This window comes from Andrographis paniculata, unplaced genomic scaffold (genome assembly GCF_009805555.1).
Source record: "Andrographis paniculata isolate CXL003 unplaced genomic scaffold, ASM980555v1 Contig76END, whole genome shotgun sequence".
NCBI lineage: Eukaryota > Viridiplantae > Streptophyta > Magnoliopsida > Lamiales > Acanthaceae > Andrographis > Andrographis paniculata.
The window spans coordinates 1,410,748-1,430,452 of NW_026137613.1; the positions used below are offsets into that span (position 1 = coordinate 1,410,748).

General features: G+C 31.1%; 2 protein-coding genes across 2 annotated transcripts; both read left to right on the forward strand.

The window, feature by feature from the left end:
* The first annotated feature begins 10,644 nt into the window (after positions 1-10,644).
* On the forward strand, positions 10,645-12,206 carry LOC127266637 (FHA domain-containing protein At4g14490). The gene has a single exon (XM_051296963.1). The coding sequence runs from the start codon at positions 10,705-10,707 to the stop codon at positions 12,190-12,192; it is 1,488 nt and encodes a 495-aa protein (XP_051152920.1). The 5' UTR covers positions 10,645-10,704; the 3' UTR covers positions 12,193-12,206.
* On the forward strand, positions 12,198-17,485 carry LOC127266636 (serine/threonine-protein kinase BLUS1). The gene is made up of 6 exons (XM_051296962.1): positions 12,198-12,311; positions 12,923-13,043; positions 13,392-14,095; positions 14,862-15,187; positions 16,054-16,271; positions 16,995-17,485. The coding sequence occupies exons 3-6, from the start codon at positions 13,483-13,485 to the stop codon at positions 17,353-17,355; spliced, it is 1,518 nt and encodes a 505-aa protein (XP_051152919.1). The 5' UTR covers positions 12,198-12,311; positions 12,923-13,043; positions 13,392-13,482; the 3' UTR covers positions 17,356-17,485.
* The last annotated feature ends 2,220 nt before the right edge of the window (positions 17,486-19,705 follow it).

Below are 19,705 nucleotides of genomic sequence, written 5' to 3' on the forward strand. Positions count from 1 at the left end.
TCTGTTTCTTTACCAAAATGCTCCCTCCTCCCTTTCAGTGCGTAACCATTTACAAACTTTCTCTTTTCTTAATAAAATTTATTAAATTAAAATATATTTTCTCCGTTCAGCTACAAATATACATATTTCGTCCAATTACAAGGGTGTCTTTCTTTAGAAGAGTTTGGAGAAAATTGAGTTTGTGTTTAATTTTTATTTGAATTTTGGAATGAGTTTGAATTTTGTTGTTTTTTTGTGTTTGGATTTAATTGGAGTTTCGAGAGTTTTGATGTGTATTGTTTTGATGGATAATGAATAAAATAATATAAATTTATATTAAATTTAATTGATAAAATTTATATTGTATGATTCGATTATAAATTTATATTATAATAAATATTAAATAAAATTTTAAATTTATGTTTGACGCCCATTTTACTGTGCAGAGTAAATGCACAGTAAAATTAGGCCGAACCACCTTGGGAAACATACCCAAAATAACTATTTCATTAAATACTCCATTTTTTTCCCCAAAATACTCTTACTATTCAAATCTCAACTCAAAATCCAGATCTTCAAACAAAAACACCCTTAATTAACTACATAACAGTATACATCACTCACTAAAAACTCTTTTATTTTTATCTTTTTTAAAATATCAAATATTTTTATCTTTATTCAAAACTATACTTTTTCTTTTATATTAATAATAAATAAATTAAATGTATTTTTGATTTACTTCTATTTGAATATAAAAAATTTTATTATTTATAAAATGATATTCATATTCATATTTTTTAAAATATTTAAATATATATTCTAATTTTTTAATCATATATATTAAATTTATTTTAAAATTATTAATATTATTATTACGTACTAATAATAAAATAATATTATAATTCACCATTATTAAGTAATATAATTATTTTTACATATTAATATTTTTAATTTTATAAATTTTATTTTATTATGGTTCAATATATCAATTTATTTTAATTTATATTTTTTAAAAATGTAAATATATATTGTATTTTCACACATCGGGCCGGTGCTAGATCAGCTCACTTTTTTTAATTAACTTATTATTTTTTTTTAAGTTAAGTTTACCATAAAATATAACTTGATTTGTATTATTATTTGATTAGTTAATATACATGTAAATATATTAAATTTTAAAAATTATAGTAAATAGGCCGGCCCAAGTCGGGTACGATCCTAAGCACAGTTTTTTTATACCCGAGTTCGAATTGGATTTTCGAACTGTGCTTTGTTTTGCCGTCTTTAATGATAATATAATATATTCAATATTTAAAAATAAAGAACTACAATATATATTTGTGCCGAGCTAGGCACGAAAAATTTTGGGTTTAGTTTTTAAGGTCTAAGTACGGTTTTTTTATGCTGAGTTGAATCAAATTTTCGAATCGTATATATTTTTGTCACGTTTGGTGATAATATAGCATACTCAATAATTGAAAATAAAAATCCACTGTAATATATATTTATTATGATAAAATAATACTATTATATTATATTTATAAAACATAAATATATATATATTTTTAAAGAATTAATAATAATTTGTTAGTATATTTTTATTTTGTATTATTACTTACTTATAATGTATGAGTAAAAATAATTATTGTATAATAAAATAATTATATATTAAGATTAAAATAACTAAATAGTTTAATTAAAATTGATAATATTATAAAATTGGCAAAATTGCCCATAACTCCCTTATGGTTTCGAAACTCAGCATAAATTCCTCCTCTACTTTAAAAATTGCATGACGTCCCATTATACTTTAAAAAATATTGCATGAAACCACTTTGTGGTTTCGAAACTCAGCATAAATCCCCATTTTACTTTAAAAAATTGCATGACGCTCACTTATACTTTCAAAAATATTGCATAAAACCCCACTGCCATGCAAAACATATAGATAGAAAATCATCTTCTTATCACACGAGGAAAGTTTCATGGTGGTGGAGTTTTATGCAACGTTTTTTAAAGTATAAGGGGGTACCGTGCAATTTTTAAAGTACAGAGAGATTTTACGCTGAATTTCGAAACCACATGGGAGTTATAAACAATTTTACCTATAAAATTTAAAATGTAATTAAAGTGTATAATCATATTAAAAACAAATTATGTGAAATATAAAAAAAAAAATAGACAAATTATATGAGATGAGAGGAATAATACTATATTTGTAAAAATTTATCAAACTAACTGTTTATTATGCAATATTTCATTTTATATAATTTTCCATTAAAATCTTATAAAATCATCATATTTTAAAGTTGGATGATTCAATACTTCTAATTTTATTTTATTTTTTTTTAAAAAAAGAAAATTAAAAATTTGAATTAAATACATTTAGATTTTAGTTTCAAATTTTAAAATTGGATGATTCAATACTTCTAATTTTTTTAAAAAAAAATTAAAAAATCTGAATTAAATACCGTTAGATTTTAGTTTCAAATTTTAAAAGATTTTTTAATCTAAATGATTTTATACATCAAAATTTTAAAGTCCACCCATTTTTTTTTTTTTTTTTCTAATCGAATATAATCCCTAAAGTAACTATATTTAAGGGTGAGCATTAGTTGGTTCAAATCGAAAAAATCGAAAAAAAATTTGGTTTTGACTATTTGGTTTGGACTGATCGATTAATTGGTTCGGTTCGGTACAAAATGAATTTATAAATTTTGATTTCGATTCGATTATAATTTTCAATTTACAATTTTGGTTAATCGAAATAACCGAACTTTATAAATAATAAAAAATTATATATTAATAAATATATATATTATAATTTTGTGTATTTGTATTTGATTGTATAAGTAAAATATATACTAATAAATAAAAATTCGGTTTTTTTTTTTTTTTTTTTTTTTTTTTTTTTTTTTTCAGTTTCATACTGAACCAAACCGAACTAGTTTGGTTCCATTTATTTGATTTTGAAAAACTTTTGTTTGATTTCGATTTAAATATTTTTTAAATCGAAAATCGATCAAAATTGAACCGAACCTATCAAATGCACACCCCTAAGAGCACATACAACGACACATAAATAGAAGTACTTATTCTCTGTCTCGAAGCTTTTTCTTTTCCCCTTCTAAAAATCTCATCCCCGCTGATCTAAATTTCAACCATAGAATTTTGATTAAAAATCGAGTTAGTCATCATGCAGGCGATGCCACCATCGACGATATCTTTTCTCTCTTCTATGCCATTCTCTCTCCCCGTCTCTCTTCTTTGCCCTTCTCTCTCCCCGTACGTGGACTTTGGTGTTCTCTTCTTCCCCCAACCCATTCTTATTCCCGTCGCCGACGATTGTTCTTCTCCTTCTTGTTGTCATCTCACCGGCCCTACGCTCGTTCGATGAAACGATTTTTTTCAATGGCGACGGAGGCATGGTAAACTTTGCAGTAATTTCTTATTTTTAGGGTTCTGATTTATTTTCTTTTATTCTTTTTTTTCTTGATGTTTGAGAGATTTCATCGATTGTTTTAGTTAAAGGTTTAAGATTTTGTGTTTGCATTTTTTACGGCAGAATTCCAGAATCTCTCTGTTCTTTCCTTCCAGAGAATAGTTCATAATCTATTTTTTACATCCATTTTAACATATTTCTGTATAGTTTCTGAACATCTCACTGATTGAAACTTAATGTGTTAATTGTGTTTGTTTATATGCCTTTTGGTTTTTGATTGAATGAAGTTTAACGTGGAATCCATCTGATTGGTAGGAATTGCTCCAATTTGATTGATATGAATTGCTGCAATTTAACTCTATACAAATCTTTCTCCGTCGCTTGCTATAGAAGGTAATTCATCGGGTGTCAATTCGTATTTTTGGGTCGTGTTCGTGTCGGGCTGAGCCATGAAGATAACAAAAAAACTGTTAATCCGAACCCGACCCGAACCCGAAATCTGACCTGAAACCCTAGACCCGAACACGACACGAATTTTTTCATGTCGGGTTCAGGTCAACCGAAACCCGTACGAACCCGACACGAAACAGACCCAAAAATTTTTAAAAAAATTTAAATTGACCTAAAAAATATCATTTTTATTTTTATATTATTTTATATTTAAAATAATATAAATATTATAAATTAAAATAATAATAAAAAAATTTTAGGTCAACCCAAAACACGAAACCCAAAACCTAATGTGATTTTGATATTTCAGGTTATCAGGTCAACCCGAACACGACACGAATTTTTTTTGTTTCAGGTTCGGGTCGACCTGATTTTTTTCAAGTTGACCTGATTTTTTTCAAACCCGAAATGCCCAAACCCGAACCTGAAAAATTTCAGGTCGAACGGGTTCGATTTTTCGGATCAGGTTTACTTTTGACACCCCTAGTAATTCATTTTCAGTCTCAGTTACCATTTTCAAATGATTTCTCCATATGTTATTATCTCCTATGATGCAATTTTCTCTGTAGAACACATCCTACACTTGTGTGCAAAGTAGTATCAGATTGAGGATATGAATGTGATGCCATTTTTAGATCATGTCTCCAATAGATGAACGTCGGAGTTGAACATTCCCATTCGTAGTCAATAATTGATTCAATATTGTGCCGACCAAAATGATTTTGTTACTCATCAATAATTGATTGTTTTTTCAATTATTGCATCTACTATGTGGTGTATTATACTAGTATAATAGCAACACGCGCGAACAATACAACAGATGTAAACAAGTGTAGTGCATTGTTAATTATTATTTGACCCTTTTTTATTAGATGTTCAAAAGATGTAAACAATACAACAACAAATATCATTTTTTTTAAAAAAAAAAACAAAAAACAGATAAATCAAGGGCAAAGACACGAGTCAATTATTAAAATATATGATGAATAAGAAATGAATATACAAGTGAAAGATATGTCTTTAGGGTAGCTAGCAAGATGAATTTTTATAACAAATGCAAGTGGGGTTTGATCCTTGTGTATTCTTCTTCATTTTATCCTTGATTAATTGAGGTGGTTATCATTAATCCCCTCATCCCTTATGAATTTATAGACAATTTTGACATTTTTTTTTTTTTTTAAATTCTCTACATAGTACAGATCTAATAATGCATTATTTTTCTTTCCAATATCTATCATTTTTATAAATAAAAATATATATATGATCATACAATCATACATTCATACACACACATGCATTGTTTTTATAATAACTATCCATATCTACTTATCCAATATCTATATGCTTTCTAATATAATTATGAATAATATAGACTGCAGGGACCATCAAGTTGGTTAAATTTGATACTAAGTAGGAAAACAAGACAAAATGTCCCAAAACGAGATAAGATACTAAATTAAGTGGCCACAATCCAACTATAAATCCTCACAATAACTTAATCTTCTGCCAAATTTTCTTATAATGCATCTTAACGCCATAAATTATAGAGGTTTTAAAATATGTTCTCACCTTCCGAAAGCATCCACCGATGATTTATGAGATTTTCTTGTAGCCTCTGGTTTGTAACTGTATTACAAATTCTTCCCAGTCTTATTCGACATAGTAGAAGAACTTAATCAACTGATTGCTCGTGTTGAGGTACAGTTTGATCTTCTTTGTTTGTTGCTCTCCATTCCAAGAGGTTTTGGCCACGTTTATCCTCAACGATCATATTGTGCAGTATAACACACGTGGTCATCACTCGGAGAAGATCGTTTGTTTTTTGAAGCCTTGCCGGAATTTGCAAAATTCACCATTTTTTTATGCCCTCTCGCTATCTTTCCGAAAAGCCTCTTGCGAAGTTGTAAATGTTTTTTTCTTAGTAGTAATTGGATTTCTGACGGCTTGCAAAAAGATGGCATGCTTAGGATATATTCCATCCGTAAGATAATATAGCAAATTGTACAATGTCCCGTTTACCTTGTACTCAACTGGTGATGCCGTGCCGTTCATGTATTTGTTGAATAACAACAAATGATCTAAAAAGGTGACATCATTATTTGTGCTCGGCATCCCGAAGAATGCATGTCATATCCATAGATCCTGAGATGCAACAGCCTCCAATATCAATATAGGGTACCCATAACGTCTATTGTACTGGCCGCGCTAAGCAATGGGACATGCATCCCATCGCCAATGCATACAGTCTAACGAGCCAATTATCCTGGGAAATCAACAAAATTTGTTTTCATATAAGAGACGTGCAAGATCCTCAGTAGTTGGGTCACATTAATATTGCTCTTTGTAAAGTTCAATGATCGAATCACATAACTCCAACATTGCCCTTTGAGCTGTTGTGCCCCAAATCTTTACAACTTCGTCGACGTTATCAAAACATCCATAAGCGAGAACACGCATGGCGGCCATAACTTTTTGCAATGGTGAAAGGCCTATTCGATTAGTACAATCAGGTTGTTGTGTGAAATAGTGATTATGATTGCAAACATCGTGTAAAATTCTGGTGAATACCTCACGACGTATGCAAAATCTCTGCCAAAAAAATTATTAAGGAAAACGAGGAGTCTTAGACAGGTAGTCGTTCCATAACTCTTTATGTCTCCCTTCACGATCACGATAAATGTAATTCCGTCGCTGAGGTGCACCTCTAGCTCCAATATCAGAAATAAAAGGTAAGAGTGTTGTAATGTTTCGAGTTGATCACGTTCAAGCTGTAGTAGTAGAAGCCTCATCCGTCTTCTCCTGTAATCACTCTCTTGAACCATCGATTGAAAGTAGAATTCTTCGTCGACATGTTGACCACCATCATCATCACTATCCATATGTTGGAGTGAAAGGAAAAAATTTAAGGTAAATTCACTTGTTCAATTGAAGATATAAATGTCCGTAAACCTTAAGTTATAGCAATACGGTTTTATAATATGAGATCCAACAACCAATCTTTAATACAATGGGCATTAGTAAATATAATTGGATTTAAAGTGATTGATATAAAGAAAATAAATGTACAAGACTTGCAATTAATACACATTGTAGTAATAGGAGCATGAAAAGAAAAAATCTGCACACGACTTGACATGCTTTTGCAAACTAAGACATACTTTATGTAAGAAAAATAAAGAAAATAAATGTACAAGACTTGCAATTAATACACATTGTAGTAATAGGAGCATGAAAAGAAAAAATCTGCACACGACTTGACATGCTTTTGCAAACTAAGACATACTTTATGTAAGAAAAATAAAGAAAATAAATGTACAAGACTTGCAATTAATACACATTGTAGTAATAGGAGCATGAAAAGAAAAAATCTGCACACGACTTGACATGCTTTTGCAAACTAAGACATACTTTATGTAAGAAAAATCAATGCACACTTTCACACTTGCAACTTGCAAGAATTGATAATTTACTTAATCTTATTGTGCATCAACAATAAGTGCAAACCCGTCAAACAGAAAAGACAAATATTATATTTATTTTGCTCTAAATTGTAGGAAATAGGGAAAATATAACAAGGAATTGAATATGAGAAAATGAGCTATGCCTATTCACACAGCCTATCTCTTAAAAATATTATATGCATAGCTGATACAACAATTATAATAAATAAGCTTAGGCATTGTGTTGGTTTATAATAACTATTTATTAGATTGATACCTTCTTGAACTAACTTTTGATTTAACATCAATATACATTACACAACCACCCCTGCCTCCATATGAGGCAAGCAACAATGCCAATAAAGCAAGCCTCATGGAAAACTAAAGTTCAAAAGGTAAAATGATATAACACATATAGAAGCTAGTATTCTTAACCGAAGGAATTACATGAGTGAATTCGCTATTATACCATCGAGCACTATTAAAAAAAACACTTAAAAAGATAATATGAGATTATTGTTTGTATTGCAACTGTCATTAGGAAATTTTGACATAATAGTTCTTGAACTATTAAAGTGAACTTCAAAGAAGAACTCAATGAGAATTTTATTGTTCATAGTAAAATATTTTACAAAAATAAATTAATAAATAAAAATGATTGAGGTAACAAATACATAGAGTTCGATTCAAATTAATGCACCTGTAAAAATATAAATTAATGAACCTGTAAAGTTATAAATGTACCCAAAATCTCTGCAATCACAAAGGTACAGACAACAAGATTTAGTTCATATGTATAATTACACAAACTTACTGATGATTATAATTTATTTGGAGCTTACACAAAAAGTGACTCGGTTGAATTTAATATCCATCTTGCCATATGCTTGATGGAATAGAGCTATTTAATGAATTATTTGCTACTTACCTATAAAGAAAATTGATTGGACTATGTCTCTTTAGTTCACTGCATCTGGTAAGTAATTAAAATGGAGCAAATGAATGAATAATAGCTCACAGTTTTTGTAAAATTAGGAAGTTTAAAAAGTTGGCGGGAATAGTTCCAGCCATATTGTTTACTGACATATCACTGCATGAACAATTACACAATAATTTAAGCAAATGTATACTTAAAAATAAATAAATTATATTTCATTTTATAGGTCCAAAGCAATATAAGAACTTATATAGTGGTAATATTTTTAGAGATAGTACCATTTGGAATTGTTCCATTATGCTGGTTGAAACTCAAAACTCTGAAATTCACAAGGGCAAAATTATTAAATAAAAAAAAAGGTATAACAATAACATAAATAAAAGGATGTGATATGCCTCTGGTTAATTTTCATGAAGTTTTAAACAAGTTATGAATGGATCAACCCGTAAGAGGAATGACTAGTTATATATGCAGAGCTAATGGAGTCGAGACAAGAAAAAACAAATACAAACATGTTTGATAACTCCCTTCTATAAATATGCAAATCTATTTCTCACAAGACGGTGCTCTTTCTTTCACGAATACAAAAGGTTTGATAACTCTCTTTCACAAAAATGCAATCTACCTTCCAAAAAAGGTACTTTGTATATATTAGTACAGTCATTTGCAGATTAATATCATATATTGTTTAATAGGTAAAGAAAAATCACACCAAACAACTTCGATAGAGGACTATTGAGCCGAAAGTAATAACTTAGACTATTATGTGTCCACCTACTTACATATAAGCAATATGTGGCCTACTCCTTCAATCATGAATCGGACTTTGTAAACTGCAGTTCCTCATACTCTTTATACAAACAAATAAAGCTGATTATTAATAAAGAATTATTATATATATATATATATATATATCTAAGAATACAACTCGTGCACATTAATTCTCAAAACTTATGAGAAAAGTTCAAATTTATAGAAAGGGAAGCGCTTGAAAAACTGAAAAATTACTCAAATATAGCATACAAGAAATGACATAAAATGGAACAAAGAGAATAATGCCAAGTTAGATATGTTTCCATATGAGCACGGTAATGGATTGCCACAAAAGTTGTTATTATCAAGCTCTCTGTGAACACCTATAAGATCCGAAATTATTTGGAGGTACTCAAATAGAAATTGAAGAAAAGAAGAAAATATGAGAGAAATCGACAAAAAGATCCCACCGGAGATCAATTGGATATAGGTTGTCCGTCACCCACCTCTTTCAAACGCCGGCAATCGCCGGTTTGATTGGGATGAAAGATTTTGCGAAGATTGAGAATCGATTGGATACAAGTTGTCCGACGCCCACCTCCTTCAGATGCAATCCCCCGTTCATTTGGGATGAATCGCTGGTTTGATTGGGATGAAAGGTTTGACGAATATTTGGAGATCGATAGGATACAAGTTCTCCGTCGCCAACTTCCTTCAGACGTCGGCAATCGCCGGTTTGATTGGGATGAAAGATTTGGTGAAGATTGGACGTGAATATTGTGCGCGATGAATATTGCGAGAAAGAATTTCGAAGGACTAAAAGAAAAGAGCTACTGTGTTTGTTTTGAAAATAAAAATCGATACATATTACATTAGAATTTACACATAAGATACACTTAAACAAATGAAGGTTTTTAACCGGCCCACCTAAGAGCACATACAACGACACATAATAAATAGGGGCATATTCTTTTTGTTTTACTTTTTTCTTATACTCCTAACGATACCATTTTTTATTTTTATAAGTAGGGTATCATTTTCTAATTTAGTAACTGTAATACTTACGTAACATAATAAATACATTTATAACTTATAATATATTACACAAATACTATAACTTTTATAACACACCATACTAATAGGAGCATTTTCGTTTTTTTTTTTTCACTACAAACTAATACAATATTACTATTAAAAAATCTACGTCCAAATAACAAATGTGTTCTTCCTGCAGGATGGAGGGAGTACTATTTTTATTTTTATATGTTTCACTTTATTTATCATTCTTTTTTTTTTTCAGTAAATATGATTATATACTTTAATTAAATTTTAAATTTTATAATTTATAATTTTATAATCTTAATTATATTATTTATTATCTATCATTATAATTAATTTTATTATACTATAATTATTTTTATTAAATATTTTTTAATTATTTATCAATTATATTTTATTTAAATGATCGAATATACAATAAATCTGACACATAAAATATTGAATGAAATTTTATAGTAGTAATTATTTTGCTAAAAAAATATCAATAAAAAAATGTGTTTTGAATTTTGAGGGGCTGAATTATGAGCAGCTTCGTCTTCCCCCTCAAAATTCAAAATTACATCTTTTAAAATGCGATTTTGAATTCCTGGGAAGACGAAGCCCTACCCGTTCTTGCACCGTCCAATCTCCAATTCAATCCAGCAATGACGACGAGAAGATCCGCAGCAGCAGCAGCAGGAGGAGGAGGAGAAAACGCCCGATGCCCGGCGCTGCAGCTCGTGATGGAAAAGGGTCCGCTCGAGGGCCAGATCAGCGGCTACAATCCCGGAACCGTGGTCAAGATCGGCCGGATTGCTCGAGGCAACACGCTGGCGATCAAGGACGCCGGCGTATCCTCCAAACACCTCCTCATCCAGGTCGAACCCGCACCGGATGGAGGACGCCATTGCTGGACTGTAACTGACTTAGGGTCTTCCAACGGGACATTACTGAACGGCGAACAGCTGGAGGAGTCGGAGCCTGCCGTTCTCGCGGACGGCGACGTCGTAAAACTGGGTGAGTTGACTTCGATTAGAGTTAAATTCGAACCGATTGTGGACGAGAGTAGGTCTAATTCTAGAAATGTGAGGAGGAACGCGAAGCGTGGGAAGGGTGCGGCTGCGGAATTGGGGATAATTGATGAGAACTCTGAGTTAGGGTTAGGGGAAGATAATTACGCAGAAAATGTAACTAATTTGGTTCCTGAATCCATAAACGAAAAGGAAAAGTGCCTGGGAGGAACCAAGGATGAAAAATTGGGGACTGTAGTTAACGAAAATGTGGGAGGAAGAACGACACGGGGATCTGCAGCTGCTAAATTAAGGAATCTCGACAAAGTTCATGTGAAAGTTGAGAGTGTGGAGATTGTAAGCACTAGGAGGACTAGAAGTTCAAGGAAGGAAGAAAATTCGAGGAGTTTGATGAATAAGGTCGATGAAGGTAATGAAAATTTGAGGAGTTTGATGAATGACGTTAATGAAGGTAAAGAAGATTCTGAAGCTGAGGTGATTCGAGGAAGGAATGCGAAACATAGAGGGACTAGAAGTTGTAAGAACAATTTGGGTATGTCTGAGGATTCGAATGCAGAGGAGGACAAAGATTCCGGGCAGAATGAGCTTGATGAAGATAATGAAATATCTGCTGCCATGGCAGAGATAGAGGTAGAGCAAGGGAGGAATATGAGGAGTTCGAAGAATGAGGCGAAAGGCGTGCAAATAGCGAGCATGAGGAGTACAAGGAGTTCGAGAAAGGAAGTAAGTGTAAGCAAAGTTGGAATCGATTCGAGTGTTATTGATGGTAAAATGACGAGGAAGGGTCCGAGAGGGAGAAAGAAGCTGCCTCCCCGAATCCCCGAGGAGAAAGAAGAACTGAATTTGGAGAATCCGAAAGGTGAAGAAGAGGAAAGGGAAACCGAAGCTGATGGTGTTTCGGGATTGCCTAGCTCATCTGGGGTCGAGAAAGATGTCAATGGCGTTGGGAAGGGGGAAGTTTCACTTCCGGATTTGGAGACGATGACAATGGGGGAGTGGTTTGATTTTCTTGAATGGTTTCTCCCTAAGCAGATTATCGATGAAACGGAGGCCATGATTTCTGAGTTGAAGCGGAAGGCGGAAAGATTGCATAAGTATAAGATGGACAAGAAGAAATGCTAAAGGCACGATAAGAGTTTAGATTAGTTAAAAGTTTAGATCTAACCTACTATTTGCATATAATATTGTGGAATCCAATTTGCGCGAAGGGGATTGATTAGCTCCGGATATGGCTACTAACGGTGATGCTTTTAACTCTACGCACGATAAATATGGTTGCCATTTTATCTAAGCTCACTGATTTTTTTTGTTATAGTTCTTAGATGCTGTAATGCTGTAAGTATTTGAGTTCTAATCTGGTTATCGATTGAGCTATTGACTTATTTAGTTGCAGTGTAGTTTCGGTTTTTCGAATGGCTTCTTATATTCAGCAGCTTATAGTCTCTTTATGTATTCTCTAAGTTTTCATAATCTATTGATATTAATTCAAAATCTTTATGATAATGAAGGGATTCGATAATTTTGCAGCTGAACAATGGTAGAATATCTGATTTGGAGGGCGACTGCTTAAATCCATATGAATTTTATCATTTCATGTTGACTCTGTAATTCTTGCTGAGTATTTATTACATGGGCCATTCCGTATCCTGTTTCTTGTGATGGGGCATTGGATCATGTTTCTAATATCACTGCTTCCATACTTGTCTCGGCAGCATCTTATTGACGCCACTGAAGTTGTTTTTAGAGTGCTAAACTTTGAGAAAAAAACTCGGATTTTCAAGCTGTGTTTTTATGTGGTTTTCTTTGTTCTGGTCATTACAAGGCTGCCTTTTTCTGTTACATATGTATGCAGTATTCAGTGACGATGAAGAAGTTCCTGGTAATGTGTTCGATTTTAATTGAAACACATTTATCCGGCGGATAGATTTCTCATTAAACACTTACAACTGTTTGATCAGCAGAAGGAGAACTGAGTAAGTATCCATTACCATTGGCAGATTCGAATACATTTTGTTTAGGGAAATATATATATATATATATATGTATATATATGGTTTCTTGAATTTCTGGTGTCATCTAATGTAAGTAATATGATGCTTTCTGGGAGATTTTTTGTAAAACTGATTGTGATTTATGTCTGTTGGTTTGGTTTCGGGGTAATCGATTGAGCTATCGACTTATCTAATTGCAGATTCATGTAGTTTTCGATTTTTCGAATAGCTTCTTAAATTCAGACCCTTTTATGAATGATCATCTTCTTTTTCATTAATAGAAGCAGTTGAAAACTCACATGAAATCTTCACTCCTTTTTTTTTTCACAGGAAACTTGCTGCAGTCACCTGTTCTTCAGTCTTTGAATACGAGCTGAGCCAAGCTAAATTTATTCGATTATCCCACCGGAGCTTCTCAGCCATGGCTGTTGCAGAGAAAGAAGAAGATTTTCATCTGAGGAAGAGCATCATCGGCAGCCACGAGAGTCAGTACCCGGTGGACTCGAATTCTTACAAGATTCTCGATGAAATCGGGAGGGGTGTTAGTGCCGTCGTCTACAAGGCCATCTGCATTCCGATGGGGTCTTCGATCGTGGCGATCAAAGCCATAAATCTCGAGCGATCGAGAGCCAATTTGGACAACGTCCGGCGCGAGGCCAAGACGATGACGCTCCTCAGCCACCCGAACATCCTCAAGGCCTACTGCTCCTTCACGGTCGACTGCCGACTCTGGGTGGTGATGCCCTTCATGTCCGCCGGATCTCTGCAGTCCATCATCTCCTCCGCCTTCCCCGACGGCCTCTCGGAGCCGTGCATCGCCTCCGTTCTTAGAGATATCCTCTGCGCGCTATCGTATCTTCACCAGCAGGGGCTCTTGCACAGGGACATTAAAGCTGGCAACATTCTTGTCGACTCCAATGGCTCGGTGAAGCTCGCAGACTTCGGCGTTTCGGCCTCCATATACGAGTCGTACACTTCCTCCGGCTCCGCTGCGTCGAACTACTCGCATTCTTTTATGCTGACGGACGTCGCAGGTAGAGATACGAACCTTTCTGTTCGTGAACTTGGCTCGATTCGCATCGGTTTAAGCTCTTTCGTAAATATAAACAAGCCGAGTTGAGTCGAGCCGGACAATATAAATAAGCTCGTTTTATTAACAAACGAACTTGAACTTTGTTCAAGAATGTTCGTTAAAATTACATATGCTCATGAAGTTAGCTCGATTCGCCTTGGTTTAAGCTTGTTCGCAAATATTAACAAGCCGATCGAGTCGAGTCGAACAACATAAATAATTTCGTTTTATTAACAAACGAACCTGAATTTTGTTCGTGAACATTCATTAAAATTACACACGTTCATGAACTTGGCTTGATTCGTCTCGGTTTAAGCTCGTTCGCGAATATAAACAAGCCGAGTCGAGCTGGGCCAAACAATATAAATAAACTCGTTTAATTAACAAACGAACTTGAACTTTGTTCGCGAACATTCATTAAAATTACATCTGTTCATGAACTTGGTTCGATTTGCCTCGGTTTAAGCTCGTTTGCATATATAAACAAGCCGAGTCGAGTCGAACTAAACAACATAAACAAATTCCTTTTATTAACAAATGAGCCTGAACTTTGTTTGCCAACGTTTATTAAAATTACATAGCTTGAATGAGCCCAAACGAGCTTAATTGAGCTAAACACGAATACGAGTTCAAACAAATTAATATGAGTTTTGTTCTCAAATCTTAACAAATGAACACAAATATTTAAAATTCTGTTCGATTCGGCTAGTTAACAGCTCTGTCCGCAGGTACACCTTACTGGATGGCGCCGGAAGTTATACACTCCCACACGGGGTACGGTTTCAAGGCAGATATATGGTCATTCGGGATAACGGCGTTGGAGTTAGCTCACGGGAGGCCGCCGCTGTCGCATCTGCCGCCGTCGAAATCGCTGGTAATGAAAATCACGAAGAGGTTCCGGTTTTCGGACCACTACGAGAAGACGAAGGACAGGAAGAGCAAGAAGTTCTCAAAGGCGTTTAAAGACATGGTCGGATTGTGCCTCGATCAGGATCCGTCCAAAAGGCCGTCTGCTGAGAAGCTTCTGAAGCATCCCTTCTTCAAGAACTCCAAGGTAAAGCTGTATATGACGAAGTATTTACTGATTTGTGAAAAGTAATGACTATTTTATTCAATTTGTTTTGAATTTTAAAATAATTTTCATATTTAATTTTAAATAGCTTTTAAACGATTGAATTCGATTTTTTAAAATATTATTTAAATATTTGATTTGATTTATTTTCATTTATTTAATTCAATTCAAAATTTTATAATTAAAGATTTTAACAATAATATTAAAATAATTTGATATAAGAAAACTGTATGTATCTATTATTTACTATTTATTCTTTTTCAAATTGACATAGAAAGACTTTTTTACTTTAATAAAAATAAAATTAGAATATGTGTTAAATATTTTTTACATTATATTTCAATAAAATATGATATAATATTGATATTATTTTGTAAATAATAAAATTTTATATAATACAAATAAAAAATACATATATATATGTAGTAGTTATATAGATAAAAATATTTATTTGTTGAAAAAATATAAAAATAAAAGAATTTTGAGTAAGTTCTATGAGATTAAAAATATAATTAAATTGACTTAAGTACGTTTTTTTGAGGTGAATAAATTTATTAAAAATATTTATTTTTATTATGTATGTATTATTTTTATTATCGAATCGAATATTAAAATTTTATGTTTGTATTTGATTCATATTGAAATGAAATCGAATATCAGTATTTGAATTTCAAATCATAAAATTTTGAATGCAAATATCAAATTTTCGAATCAAATATTAAAATTCTATATTTGCATTTGATGCAAATTCTAATGGACTATTTGAATTCATTATAAAATTTTGAATACAAATATAAAAAATTTTGGTCGAATAAAATTATTTGATTCATTTACAATTCTACTCCAAGGGTCCCGATTTCCTTGTCAAGAACGTGCTGTTGGGATTGCCGGCCATCGAGAATAGGTTCAAGGGGAGGAAAAAAAGTAGCGACAATGAAGAAGATGAAGACGACGACTCGCCTTTGGGCGAGAACGGGAAACAGAGGAGGATAAGCGGATGGAACTTCAATGAGGAAGTCTTCGAAATGGATCCCGTGATTCATCCTCTTTATCGTAAAGACTACAGGTTAGAGTTGTATATGAATCGAATCGAAATGAATACTACAAGATTCAATTCAATTAATGAAACTATTCGACAATTCGATTCAATTTTGATTCGTTTCGAATTTTAAAATGCTATTTGTATTGGTCATATACGAATTGAATCGAATCGAATCGAAATGAATACTACAAATGCAATTCAATTTATGAAACTACTCGACATTTGATTCAATATCTGATTTGTTTCGAATATTAAAATGCTATTTGTATTGGTCGTATACAAATTGAATCGAAACGAATATTACAATATTTGATTTGATTCGTGAAACTATTGGATTATTCGATTCAATATTCTTAAAGTGCTATATCTATTCGATTTGAAATAAATTTTAAATTATTCAATTCAATTCAATTTTTTTTTTAAAAAAAAATTTAAATACAATTTTAACAATAACATTCAAATACTCTCTTCAATATTTTCAATAATACTATTTAGATAACTTAATAAAAAATACATGTACTTACTATTTATTTAATTTGGAATGTATATTCTATATTTTACAGTAGTATTATTTATATACATTTTTTTTTTAATATCAAATCGAATATTTACAAATATCAATATGGATATTAAAATTTCACATTAAATTTGTATTTGATTCATAAATTAGAATCATAAAATTTCGAATATGAATATCAAATTTTCAAACCGAATAAAATATTTGACTAATTTACAACTCTATTGCAGGTTCGAAGGGCAACCCGCAACGCTGCAAGAAAAGGGCAACGAGGGGTCGTCGGAAGGATCAAATGCCAGTCCGCGGCAGAATAATTTGAACGAAAAGCGTGCTTCGTGGGGAAATGTTATCGACGTGGGAGTGGTGCTCGAAAGCTTGATGCTTTTGAAGAAAAGTTTCGACGATCAAAAGCAGCGCGTGTCGCAGATGATCGCGTCGATTCGCGGCGAGGATTTGCCGGAGACGAACCCGGAGGAACAGCTGTTGCAGGTGGTGGAGCAGATGAAAATGGAGGTAGAAAATGAGAAGAAAAAAAGAGCTTCTTTAGAGATGGAATTGGAGTTTCTTAAGCTCCAATTTTCCAAAGAATAAATAATATTGTTACAAGTTTGAATTTAAATACGACATTTTATAAATTTAAAAGTCAATAAAATAAAGCTCCGATAGTTTTTTTTAGTGTGACTTATTTTATTAGTATATTTTTTATAAGTTTTTATATTCAGTTGAGTTTATTTTGTACACACTCGAAAAATACTAATTGTTGTTTTTTTACTAACTAGTAAATGATCGAATTTAAATTAATAGTCGGGTAGAATGTAGTGTGTTATGAAAAATATAATATATATTTATAAAAGTTTGTGAAAATTATGCAAATTAATAATTTTTTTAAAATCTTAAAAGAATTAAATATACTTTTTAATTCATATACTTTCTACTAGAGCAATTTTTATTTAAAATTTATCAAACAAATTCTTCAAAAGTTTTTTAAGACTATGTTTGATTTAATTCCGATTTTATAGTTCAGCTCTCAATTTTTTTCTTTTTTTTTTCCAAAAATTTCATTAATTGAAATTTATTTTTATCTTTCGTCTCAATAAATAAATATATTTATATATACAAAATTCTTCATTTTTAACAAATTAATTTTTATATTAATCATGTATAGATATATATTAATTTATTTATATTACATAAAATTTTATTTTTAAAAAATAATTTTCATATTAAATAAATTATAAATTTCAAAATATTATATTTTAAATTTATTTTAATTATATATATATATTAAAACATAAATAAATATCAATTTTTCCATTATAAATCCTTCCTTTAAACCAAATATACCCTTGTGATATAATTACAAAATAATTTTTCATAAGTTCTAATCTGGATATATATATATATTTAAATTGGTATTTAGAAATATTAATTTAAAAATTGAACTAATTATATTGTTAACCATAAGTTCAAAACCTTCTGCATGCTAATTATAGTGCTGACTAGTGAAGACAATAACAGAAACAAAAAATAAAAATCAGATCAACAACTTATTTTACTTAAATATTTAAAAAAAAAACACCCACAATTTTAACACTACTGATAATTTCTCAAAGTGCTTGTCAATTTCACCATCCATTGTTATTATTATTATTAAATAATATTATACCTTTAAAAAGTCTTCATTGAAAACACCTGTTCACCAACTTCAGCTCAAAATTATTTGAATCAAATAAATAAATAAATAAATTTATTTGTAAAGATATCACTACAAGAAAAAATTATTTTTGTAACAAAATGTTTTTGTCTTTAAATATACTTTTTTCTTTACTAATGACATTAGAGACGGAATTAGTAATATAATTACGTTAGCTATGTGAACTTTAGGGACGAAATTCCGTTACAAATATATTATTTTTTTTTTTGTAATGATAGCTATGCGTATACATGAAATTATTCATCCTTAAAACACTCATATATATATATATATATATATATATATGCGCGTAACATTTCAGTCCTTTTAAAAATAATTCAATCATAGTCAAATCTAAAATAATCTTTCAAATTAGTCATATAAGTTTAATTAATTTGTTATTTTTTGTATTTCCTTTTAAGCCATGAAAATCACTTATCGACCAAGTAAAAAATTTGGAAAATTCATTGCAAAGTGGTAATATAATTTTTGTCAATAAAAAACAATGCTGTCGTAGTATGACCAACAAAAAATGTTAATAAGATTCTAAGGGTTTGTTTGGTTACCAATACTTGTTGATATTATATGATTTCAATTATTATTTTTTATTTTATGTCATCTCAACTATTTTTTTTTTAAAAAAATAAAATATGCTTACAAGATCTTATTTCTATTTTTATCAAAGTATGCACATATATTTATATACATTTCAATTTTTTTTTCTCTAAAATTTAAGTTTGTCCAAAAAAAAAAAAAGAAGGCAAAACAGCAAAAAAAACCCCATGTAGTTTACCGAATCTGCTAAAAATCCCCCGTAGTCCTAAAATTCCAAAAAACCTACTCGTGGTTTGTAAAACGTTGCAAAAAATCCCCCCCTCCATTAGGATTTAACGGAGGTTGTATACCACGCGCTTGAAATGCAATTTTTTGTCTATAAAGTGATATATTTATGTGTAAAATTACTGAAATACCCTAATGACTTTTTCTTCTTTATTCTTCTTTCTCCCTCGTTCTTCTTCTTCCTTATTCTTCTTCTTTCTTATTGTCATCATATTTTCAGAATTTACTCTAAATTCATTTTTTTTATTTAAAATCCGTTAAATATAACCAAATTCGACACCGATCCCAAATTTATCACAATTAATCAACCGGACATGGATCTTCTTCTATTTTACCAAACCCAGAAATATTTCTTCTTGTGTTTTACAAAACCCAGAAATAGCAAACCCAAAAATTTAAGAAATCAAT

What these genes read in the sequence shown, in the direction of transcription:
- LOC127266637 (XM_051296963.1), top strand. Translation starts at nt 10,705, where the DNA reads ATGACGACGAGAAGATCCGCAGCAGCAGCAGCAGGAGGAGGAGGAGAA.
- LOC127266636 (XM_051296962.1), top strand. Translation starts at nt 13,483, where the DNA reads ATGGCTGTTGCAGAGAAAGAAGAAGATTTTCATCTGAGGAAGAGCATC. An exon ending in CCTTCTTCAAGAACTCCAAG is followed by an intron (nt 15,188 to 16,053) that starts GTAAAGCTGTAT and finishes TTCTACTCCAAG; the next exon opens with GGTCCCGATTTCCTTGTCAA. An exon ending in CTTTATCGTAAAGACTACAG is followed by an intron (nt 16,272 to 16,994) that starts GTTAGAGTTGTA and finishes ACTCTATTGCAG; the next exon opens with GTTCGAAGGGCAACCCGCAA.